Source organism: Cynara cardunculus, assembly GCF_001531365.2.
Source record: "Cynara cardunculus var. scolymus isolate 2C chromosome LG 17, CcrdV1, whole genome shotgun sequence".
Lineage (NCBI taxonomy): Eukaryota > Viridiplantae > Streptophyta > Magnoliopsida > Asterales > Asteraceae > Cynara > Cynara cardunculus.
The window spans coordinates 5600275-5610946 of NC_037544.1; the positions used below are offsets into that span (position 1 = coordinate 5600275).

A 10672-nucleotide genomic window follows, 5' to 3' on the forward strand; every position below is an offset into this window, starting at 1 on the left:
CAAAAACAGGCTGCTCTCACATGATCTCAAGTATATATATATATATATATATATATATATATATATATATATTTGTTAAAAAATAAGAAAAAGTAAAAAATACAAAAAAGATCAAATCCACGTGAATACCCCAATACCCTTCCTCTAACATATAAAACAAACGGAGTTAGTGATAACGAGGGACCACTTTCAGAACAAAATAAAAACAATAAGAATGCTTTCTAGGCTTATCAAAATTTAGGTGTCACTTACAGATTTTTCACCAAACCTCAGGAACCAAAATTAAAGTTTACAAAAAAAAAAATCTCATAGTAATACTTTTTAGGAGTTCTCCAAATTTGAAGAATTCAGACGTTCACTCTTACTTTGTCTATTTTGTAGAATATGATGAAAATCGTGTTTGCTCAACATCCAACATATTCTTTGTTTTCGAGATTTCAACATTAACTATATTATTAAAATATTTCATAAACATATGATTTAATATACCATTAAATTTTTTTATATAAAATAATATGACATACAATCTCATTGAGGGGAAATTTATAAAAGACATTTCTCTATACTTACATTAATTTTAGAGGGTTTTATATTATATGCCTTCTTCTTTTCTATTGTATAAAGTATTTAAAGAATTTGCTGGAACTATCAATAAATTAATTTTTTATTTTAAAAAATCTGTTGTAAACGTTGTTATATTTTTTTGTTCTTATGTTTTATTGTATGTTTATTTTAAATGTTGATTTGAGTATAAATAACATACTTGCAATTCTATTATTGTATTATTAATTCAATATTAGAAAATTGGGCATTAATGATGGCCTTAATCTCTTGCTAATTAGTGGTGGATTAGGTCGTTAATCCATCGTTAATTAGCGAGGAATTAGTGACGGGCTTATTTACTTTTCTTGTTTTCTCAATTGTTTTGTGTTATGTGGACATATGTGTATGTGTTATATGTTTGTATATATGATGTGTATGTGTGTTAGTTTGCTAACCGTGATTGGATCTATGTATACATTGTTGTATATATGTGTATATGTATATATGCATGTGTATATGTGAATGTGTATATAATTTATATATTAGTTTGGTCACTGCATATGATGTATATATTTGTTATATATATGCATGTGTATATGTGAATGTATAGATAATAATGTATGTGTTGTTTGGTAACTGCATACAAATAGGTAATAAGTTACCATTGGAGTTATTGGGCCTTAATAAGTCATAAACGTTCTTATTGAGCTATAATATATCTTAGTATAGTGGGTCTTAGTGATCTTATTGAACCTAATAGACATCACATACATATATAATATATCTTAATGGACTGTAATGAATCAATTGGGCTTTAATGATTTTTAATGGGGCTTTATTCGGTCTTATTGGGCTTTAATGAGTTATATTGGGTTTTAATGAGTTATATTAAGCTTTAATGGATCTTAGTGGAGTGTAATTGATCTATTAGGTTTTATTGGGTTTTTTAAAAGGTTTCATTGGACTTTATTCAGTTTTATAGGGCTTTACGAATTATATTGGACTTTAATGGATGGTAATGGACTTTAATAGATTAATTGAGTTTTAGTCCGTTCTATTCGGTTTTATTAGGCTTTAATGGTCATATTAGGCTTCAATGAATCTTAGTAGCTATAATGGATCCATTGAGTTTTATTCGGATTTACTGGATTTTAAACGATTCTATTGGGATTTATTCGGTTATATATTGGTGTTTAATAGGTTATAGCGGTTAATTTTAGTTTTTCAATAATTAAAAATTACTTATTCTTTATAATTAAATATTATTTATTATTTTAATAATTATATTTAATTTTTTAAGAAATTAATAAACAATAAAATATTTAATAATATTTGTTTTGTAATAAATGAGAAATTATAAATACAAAAAATGAAATTAAGAGTATAATTAAAGAAGAAACGGACAAATATTTAAATATATTTGTTTTGTAATAAATGAGAAATTATAAATACAAAAAATGAAATTAAGAGTATAATTAAAGAAGAAACGGACAGAGAAGCATAGTTTTTGTTTTGTTTTCAACCATTAAAGAAAATTTAATTTGTTTAGCGTAAGGTTTCTCCAAGATTCACACAACCCCAAACACCCCTTCACCCAAACAACTGTGCTTCTATCCCTACCTCCACCCCCCCCACCATCACTTTTTTCCAAATCTCACCACTCCCTTCTCTCTCTCCTTTCTTTCCGAAGCAGGAACAACGAAAAAAGCTTCTGAATCTTGAATTCCATCACTGTACTATTGCTGTTACTCTGTGTCGTAAAGTTCGACAACTGGGGGAAATTTCAAGTAACCCATTCGCGGATTTCAAGTCGTCATGGTGGTTCTTCATCTTTGTGTTGCAGGGGGGTTGATTTCTTGGCAAAAAATTTGGGGCTTCTTGATCGTTTCTTTGGGTTAAATCGACAATGTGAGGTGAGTTACTTGAAGATTTCATCTGGGGTTTTCTTATTTTGTGATTTTCTTGATGATGGTGGCTGCCATTTCTGAAACAACAAACCAAACAAGACCTCCGTTGTTGCCTTCCGAGAAAGATAATGGAATTAATAAACCAACAAGACCTAAATCAAGACAAGTTTCTTCAAGATACTTGTCTCCTTCGCCTTCACCTTCAACTTCTTCGAATTCGTCGTCTTTACCCACACCCACACCTTCCAGAAGGTTCCCATCTCCTCTCGTTTCGAGAAATTCGACTACTCCGGCGGCTAAACGGTCCGTTTCTGCCGACCGGCGGCGATCCACCAGGCCGGATCTTAACTTGAAATCTAACAATGCCGGCGGTGGCGAGGTGTCGGCGGCCACTAAGCTTTTGGTAACATCTACGAGAAGTTTGTCTGTTTCTTTTCAAGGTGAGGCCTTTTCGTTGCCGATTAGCAAGACTAAAGCCACACCACCATCGCCTAATTCTTACAGTGTGAGAAAGGGTACCCCTGAGAGAAAAAGAACTGGTACCCCTTTGAGAGGGAAGGTTGAAGGTGGAGGTGGAGATCATGCCGAGAATACGAAACCCTCCGATCAGTATCGATGGCCTGGCCGGACTCGACAATCGAATCAAACTATTTTGTCGAAAAGTTTGAGTTTAGATTGTGGGGTTGAGAAGAACAACATAATTGGATCTGGGAATGTGATTAGAGCTTTACATCAGTCTATGAACTTGGAGGGCAGAAGGGCATCAGTTGATGGTAGATTGAGTCTTGATTTGGGTAATTCTGCTGAGCTTTTGAAGCCAATTCAACACAACCCACATGGGAATTCGATTAATGATTCATCTATGGTTCCCTCTGATCTCACTGCTTCTGATACAGATAGTGTTTCTTCAGGCAGCACATCTGGAGTCCAAGAAACCTTTGGGTTAACCCGTGGTTCAGGTGTTGGAGGTCGTGGGATGGTTGTGTCCGCCAAATTCTGGCAAGAAACGAACAGTAGGATGAGGAGGTTGCAGGATCCTGGTCCACCATTCTTGACTAGCCCTGGATCAAAACCCCCAACGAAATTGGCTCTTGCCAAGAAATTCTCGAGTGATAGTCCACTATCGTCACCAAGAACCATGGCTTCCCCGAATAGAATGAGACCAGCATCGCCAAGTAAGTTTATGACATCCCCATCAAGGGGAATAATTAGTCCTCGAAGGAATTCTATTTCTGGAACCATTAGTACTAATTTTAGTGAGACACCATCGGTACTTAGTTTTGCTGTTGATGTTCGAAGAGGGAAAGTGGGTGAGAATCGTATTGTTGATGCACACATGTTGAGGCTTTCATATAATAGGCAATTGCAGTGGCGGTTTGTTAACGCTAGGACTGAAGATACGTTGTTGAAGCAGAGACATAGTTCAGAGGTATGATCGCTAAGTATTTATGTTTAAAATTGCTTTAAAACGTTCATTTCTCCGTGTTTCTATGGACATAGCATTACTTATCATGTTGGTTAGTCATAAAATGGTAGCATTTGAAGAAGTGTTGAAAGATTTTTTCTCTATGTAGATGAAAAGCTAACAAGAAAAGTCTGACATCAACTACTAGAATCAAGTTCAAATTAGTTTATTCTCAACATTTCACACAACCATGGGCTATATTGGGTGCTTTTGGTATGCGGACTAAACGAGATTGAACTCGACGGGCGAGAGTGAGGCAGGTGGGTGAGAGAATTGTGGAAGGTTGTATGGTTTTAATTTGACATGGGTAGTTTAGTAATTTACCTATTTTGTCCTCTCCCACTCTAATGTCGTTCCTTGCATGGGACAACATATTTTGTTCTGTCCTGTCCCATTCTGTCCCACATACCAAACGCATTTCAGTATGCACCCTTAAGGACCCGCTGCTAATTGACTTGGAACTCGTAAGTTTTGAGTTGGACGGCCATAGCTTCAACAATTTGAAGTCTAGTCTTGATCAAGTGTTAGTTCTAGAGTGAGGGAAAACGTTTTTAGCTCTGATTTCCTGCTGGAGATCATATTTGTGGATTTAGAGTGGGCGAAAACGTGTTTTGCCCAACCACATGCGTGATGGGACCATATTTGGAAAAGGATCTTAGAGAAGAATCATAGTGTATAGGTTTTGGGCCACGAGGGTCTCTTTTTTAACACTTCCATTTTTGTGGACATTGGAGTTCTTTCGCTGACTTGTCAGTTTAATGGCTAACTCGCTAAGACTTCATCTACCTCGTGGCCAGGTCTATATTTGTTGCAATGATGGTTGTATCTTTTCCAGCGGTGGCCTAATTTTGATGTAGAAAAAATGAGAAAGGCATTACGGATCTTATTTCCCTCTTTAAAAATTAGCGCCTTTGTTTTGGAAAAAGTTACTGTACGTCCCACATTTACTCTGTGTTCTCTAATCTGGAGAGAAATCAAAAAGAAAAGAAAGGAGAAATATTTTTTTTTTCATTTTTTTATTAACCTGGATATCCAACCCGCTATGCGAGCCGACTAATCCTAGGGCGACCACCTGCTTTGCAGATAGCCCGGAGTCACCGCATTTGAACCTCTGTGGCCACAAGGGGATTTTTATTCCTCCTTGGATTTGAAACCTCCAGGTACTTTTGACCTTTGGAGCCAAGCTCAAACCAACCAGGCACCACCCTTGTGGTTTATTTTTTTCATTTGTGTTCTTCAAAGGGAAGGAAAAGAAAAAAAATAATTTTTTATGTTCTTCAACAGGAGAGAAAGGAAAGGAAATATGTCATTTTTACAAATATATCCTTTAAAAGTATATCCTTTATAATGAAAGGTTGGGTAATTTTTTAATTTTAATAAGCTTTTTAAATGATTTTAATTTCTTTCCTTTCCTTCCCACATTTGGAAGGAAATTTATCATTATTTTCCTTCCGTTTCCTTCCTTTTATCTCCTAAAAAATGTTTTGAGAACACGAGTTTTTTACTTTCCTCCCCTTTCCCTCTCTTTCCTTTCCTTTCCTGTGTAAACAGGGTTTTGAGAACACAGCATTAGAGGCTTGACATGCTACTTTTGTACTCTCTACACTCATAGGGGGTTGGCTTTGGGACGATTTTTGGTTGGTCGATCCGTTAATCAATTTAATACCTAGCAAGGAGGTGCCAACAATTACAAACTAGATGATGCTAACGTTATAGGAATGTGGAAACACATCCACACCTTGCCCGAAAGTTTGGTTGTCTTTGGCTGTCCACAAAGAAAGAGCCGGGATTCCATGCCATGGTATCTTGTTTTCTGGAAAAAGAAAAACAACAAAGACAACACAAAACAACTAAAAGAGACCCATATTGTGGCGGGCACCTTCTTATTGCTCAGTTGTAAACATGTGAGGCAGAATTGGAGGGGTGAGCTTATTGAGAGGGCCACATAGCCTGCAACCACAATCTTAACAGAAAAACTATCAAGAGAATGCTACCAACTCGAATTCCAAGAAGGTTTTCAAGTCTAGTAACTTTATCAATATGGAGTTTTGACCACTTAATCATGCGCTATCTACCAAGCAACCATTTTTCATTATGCATTAAATTATACCGAACCTCTTAAATCATTCTGACCACTTAATCATTCAGTATACACCAAACAGCCCCTTTGCATCTTCAATAAGCAAGTAAAGTGGTAAGACTGCAAGTTTTATTAATGAAAAGAAGCTAACCCATGTCAATATCTGAAATCAGACAACTCTAGTTTGGAATTAGTGATGAGGGTAGAATGATCTGCCATTTGAAATTGCATGATGCTGAGCTTTAATGGTACAATTAACCATCATCTCATATTTTGGTTCTTGAAGCTGATAACTGCACAAGATGTAATATTCTTTAGGTGCATTAAGTATATGAACTAGGAAGCTAAATGTTTGCTTTGTGTTCAGAAAAATCTCTGGAATGCATGGATTACAATCTCTGATTTACGTGACTCAGTCACCAAGAAAAGACACAGGTTGCAGTTGCTGAGGCAAAAACTGAAGTTAGCCTCCATTCTCAAGGAACAAGTAAGTTTTTTTGTGGATTTAAACGGAAAACATCTGGTTTTATTAGTTATCTGTACCTGAAGCCTGATTATTGGCAAACATAGATGGCTTTTCTGGAACATTGGGCTTCTTTAGATAAAGATCATTCTGTGTCATTGCTCGGAGCTATTGAAGCTTTAAAGGCTAGCACTCTTCGTCTTCCAGTTGGTGGAGCAATGGTACGTGCCTTCCTCTTCTCATTTCCAAACTTGTTGGATATTTCTCAAATGCTCAAAGTTTACATCGTTCTTGATTCAGGCTGATCTCCAAAGTATGAAAGATGTTATAAGTTCAGCACTTGATGTGATGCAGTCCATGTGTTTGTCAATATGCTCACTCTGTGTTAAGGTAATTTCACTTCTTATTTTGCCAAAATGTCACCTTCTAGCGTCTTCAATTAGCTTACACCCCCGACACAATCACAAAATTTCAGGTGGAGGAAGTTAATTCAATGGTGGCCGAGCTTGCAAATGTGTGTGCAAAAGAGCAAGCTTTGCTTAGGATTTGCAAAGGGTTATTGTCAATGTTAGCAGCCCTGAAGGTAATCCTCTGAACCATCTTTACCATTTAACCATTATCTTTTTTACATTGGACGCCTTGTTCTGAAATGTTTGTTTAACAGGTGAAGGATTGTAGTTTGAGAACTCATATGTTACAAACCAAGTGTGTGAAAAAACCACATGTGTAGAACTGATCAACTTAGTCGCGGCCCTTATTCAAGAAACGCTAACATTACACCACCAAGTGAAGGATGGACTTTCCGGAGGTAATAAAGTAGCTGACTTTTTGGCTTGTGGCTGGGTTTCTGTTTTTTTTTTTTTTTTGTATGGGGAATTTGTCGTGTATTTTTTTTCTTGTTGCAAGGAAAGAATGTAGTAGTGTCTCTAACTAGTCTAGTTTTTTACTCTGTATGTAAATATATAGGGTATGTAATTCAACTTGTTTAATTCTCTTGTAATTTGGTAAAGTTTGGACATTGAGCTTTGATCATGAAGCCTTTAGTGCTTGTTGGGTTGTACTTTGCTGCTATTGAATGGTACCATTTTTGAAACTAGTACCATTGCATCATCTTCAATTCTTGGATGATTGATTGAAATTATGGCGGTCATGATGCACCAAGTGTTGTACACAAAGGATCACAGGTTGATTTTAAGCGAATTTTGATTTCAGTTGGATTCATAAATTTCTAGGGTTCTTTCCCCATATGCCTAACTTGATTACATAATTTGATAGTAAACCCAGTAGTACCTACCTTAGACCGACCGACCAACCCCCAAAAGACTACACTTGTTTTTTCCTGTATTTAGATACTACATACATGCTTCAATTCTCCTTTTTGCTCGAAAGTATAAAGATGCCCAAAAGATGTTTGATGGTATGCTTATAAGAGAGGAACTTCAAGACACCGAGTGCCTCCCTTTTCGTGAAGGGGTTGATTTAGCTTCATCAGGATTAGCAGAACCAAGACTCTCCGATGAATCCGACCCACTGTTCTCTCTGATCCCACTTTTGGTCGACCAAATCTTTGAGAATATTTTCTTGGTGGAAAGCAGCCCTTTTACTCTAGGAACCGAAGCTTTCTCCGATACAGTGCTTTTAGGGCCATGGTGTCGTGTTCTCAAGGCCGCCAGCTCCTCCTTCAAAGCTTTGAGCTCCTCAGCCGTGGCAACACCATCCCAATCATCTTCTGGGTTTGTTGCAGGTTTGCCATTGGAGACATTCAGAGCTTTCATTGCTTTTGGAAGATCAGGAGTGCTGCTGCCAGAAGATGCAGCAGCTCGTGCTTGCTCGAAGAAAAGAACTTGCACCACAACACGCAACGGAAGCCGCTCATTTTGAACGGCATGCATACATGCATCCACGGACAGCTTCTTGCAGTCCATCAGCCTGCAAATTCTCTTCCTTTCACTCTTACTGATCCCAGGGTGTGCCTGCATCAAGATCACAAAAATGTAAGCAAAATGGTTACCATTTCATACTAAATTTACTGCATTTAGCAACTTATTTTACCTTAAGATACACATCAATGGCTCGATATATCCCATCGTGTGCAGGTCTAGAGACTCCAGACACCATCTCTGCAAGATCTACAAACATCCCTAATGGCAGATTCGGATCTTTTGAGATTTCAGCAAGGTAAGCATCAACTAGTTTAGCAACCATCAATTTTGAAGCTTCTGATAAAATCCCTCCTCCTGTTGTTCTTCCTGTTTCTTGAATCTCATGTTCTTCATCTTCAAATTCACCATTTTCACCTTGAACTACGAACTCCTTCACTATTTCCCGAACCATATTCACATCATAAATCATGCATCCTGGCTCGCCTTCTTTGGCTTGAATCAGAAGATCTTGCACAGATGCCTCCTCCAGTTGTTGACCGATCCTTTTAACCAACTCCCTTTTCGCCGTTTCTCCTGAATCCACCAAGATCGCCATTTTCAGCAGTTTTAACAAGAACCCACATGAAACATTGCCTTTTTCTGATGGCAATAGCCAGGCAATGATGTCTACTACCGATCTCGCTTTCAAGATGTCACCACTGTGTACAATACCCTTGTTAAACCCTGGCAATCTTCGTAAAGCGAAAGCTTTCAATGCCTCCCCAATTACCTCATTACATACCAACCCTTTATTCTTAATACTCACAAGAACCTGTTTGTATAAACCTATTTCAAGCTCAGCCAAGTCCTCAACCCACCAATCTTTTGGAACCATTCGACTTCTAATCCCGCCATTTAAGGTCTGCTCGTTCGCGGTTTCTTCAGGCAGTTTTTTACGGTTGTAAGTATAGGACCAGTCAACCTTGGAGACGTCCACCGAGGCCTTGGAAGCTATGGAGTTGATGCAGAGGTTGACTAGCTTTGGTTCCTGAGACAAAGCCGTCATATTTTTGGTCGTTTGAAGTACAATGATTGAATCTTTCCAGCTTCGGAAAATACTCGAGTTGAGGAAAACACTGATCTTGTAAACGAGATTTCCTTTGTCGATTGTCTCGTACATCTCGAGGTAATCAGCAGCACAATATGTTGAGACAACGTTGTAAGCGTTTAAGGTTACCGTCATACCATAACAGAACTTGGCGCATATCTCGAATGCAGAAGAACCACCTGGGATTTCGTGCATGTCGACTTCGTTCCCATCCCCTTCGGTTATGCTTCCAACCAACTTCTGTAAGCGACCACTCTTCGACAAAAGAGGGAACTGCAATATTGAATCTTTGTTACAAAAACTCAAAAATAAACACATAATTACAATCTTTCTACAAATAAATCGAATGTAAGACGGCCTTTTTCTTGATTGTTTCATGTTATAGGCTCTTTTTTGTGTTTATTTTCTGTAGATCAGCATACCTTGTGCAGATAGAACTTCGAATCGCCAACGTTGACGATGACATCAGTCGCCAACTCAGAATTCACATACCTGCAGAGCATAACAATCCAAATTCATATCGATGATTGTTAGTTTAGATGATCCATAAGACAATCATTCTCTTGATTCTTGCTCCTTTTTAGAGATTCATACTTCAAAATCTGATGTTTTTAGTGACCCCAATCCCTATTTCTTGAATACCCAATAATCAACTCATTTTAATAGTTCCAAAACAGTAAAAGTTGGATCTTCAAAGGAAAAGGGTCATATGCAATATTGGTGAACAGTAACAAGAGTTAAAAAACTGTTAATCATCAATCCCATTGAAGAATTTACAATATGAACCAGATAAATGGAGATACAAGCAATAATGAAATGCATTTGCTTGCAATGGAATGAAAACTTACCAGATATTGTTGCTATCTGTCTGAAATGAATCAGGCTTGGATCCAAGTTTCATGAACTTCATCTTCAACAGGTTCTACAATCACAGCTAGCAGCTTTCCACTCAAATTTAATCAACTTGAAGAGACACTACATCCCAAAACTCACAAGAACCCTAAATTTGAAAACAAAACACCAACTTTTAGCTTGTGGGTGTGTGTTTCTTGATGAATATATTTGTGGGTTTTTTCTTCCACAGAGAAAGAAGAAACAAGATCTCAGAAATGGGTATGAATATATATTAAAGAGAATCTTGACACCAGTGTGTGTGAAGTGTGTGAGAGAGAGAAAGTTTTAGAGAGAGAAAGAGAGAAGGGGAAATGTGGGTTTTTAATTTGTTGATAACTTGAAGATGAAGG

General features: G+C 37.3%; 2 protein-coding genes across 2 annotated transcripts; one reads left to right on the plus strand and one right to left on the minus strand.

The window, feature by feature from the left end:
• The first annotated feature begins 2241 nt into the window (after positions 1–2241).
• Positions 2242–7485, plus strand: LOC112500794 (QWRF motif-containing protein 2). Its single transcript, XM_025104375.1, has 6 exons — positions 2242–3879; positions 6363–6482; positions 6566–6679; positions 6759–6848; positions 6934–7041; positions 7123–7485. The coding sequence occupies exons 1-6, from the start codon at positions 2509–2511 to the stop codon at positions 7186–7188; spliced, it is 1869 nt and encodes a 622-aa protein (XP_024960143.1). The 5' UTR covers positions 2242–2508; the 3' UTR covers positions 7189–7485.
• Positions 7486–7657: 172 nt separating this feature from the next.
• Positions 7658–10424, minus strand: LOC112500769 (BTB/POZ domain-containing protein NPY2-like). The gene is made up of 4 exons (XM_025104349.1): positions 10277–10424; positions 9851–9920; positions 8511–9701; positions 7658–8431 (listed from the first exon to the last, which is right to left on the minus strand). The coding sequence occupies exons 1-4, from the start codon at positions 10336–10338 to the stop codon at positions 7898–7900; spliced, it is 1857 nt and encodes a 618-aa protein (XP_024960117.1). The 5' UTR covers positions 10339–10424; the 3' UTR covers positions 7658–7897.
• Positions 10425–10672: the final 248 nt, after the last annotated feature.

Coding starts and splice junctions, on each gene's coding strand:
- LOC112500794 (XM_025104375.1), top strand. CDS start 2,509: ATGATGGTGGCTGCCATTTCTGAAACAACAAACCAAACAAGACCTCCG. Junction 3,880..6,362: donor AGCAGAGACATAGTTCAGAG/GTATGATCGCTA, acceptor CTTTGTGTTCAG/AAAAATCTCTGGAATGCATG. Junction 6,483..6,565: donor CCTCCATTCTCAAGGAACAA/GTAAGTTTTTTT, acceptor TGGCAAACATAG/ATGGCTTTTCTGGAACATTG.
- LOC112500769 (XM_025104349.1), bottom strand. CDS start 10,338: ATGAAGTTCATGAAACTTGGATCCAAGCCTGATTCATTTCAGACAGAT. Junction 9,702..9,850: donor CGAAGTTCTATCTGCACAAG/GTATGCTGATCT, acceptor TCAATATTGCAG/TTCCCTCTTTTGTCGAAGAG. Junction 8,432..8,510: donor CCATTGATGTGTATCTTAAG/GTAAAATAAGTT, acceptor ATCTTGATGCAG/GCACACCCTGGGATCAGTAA.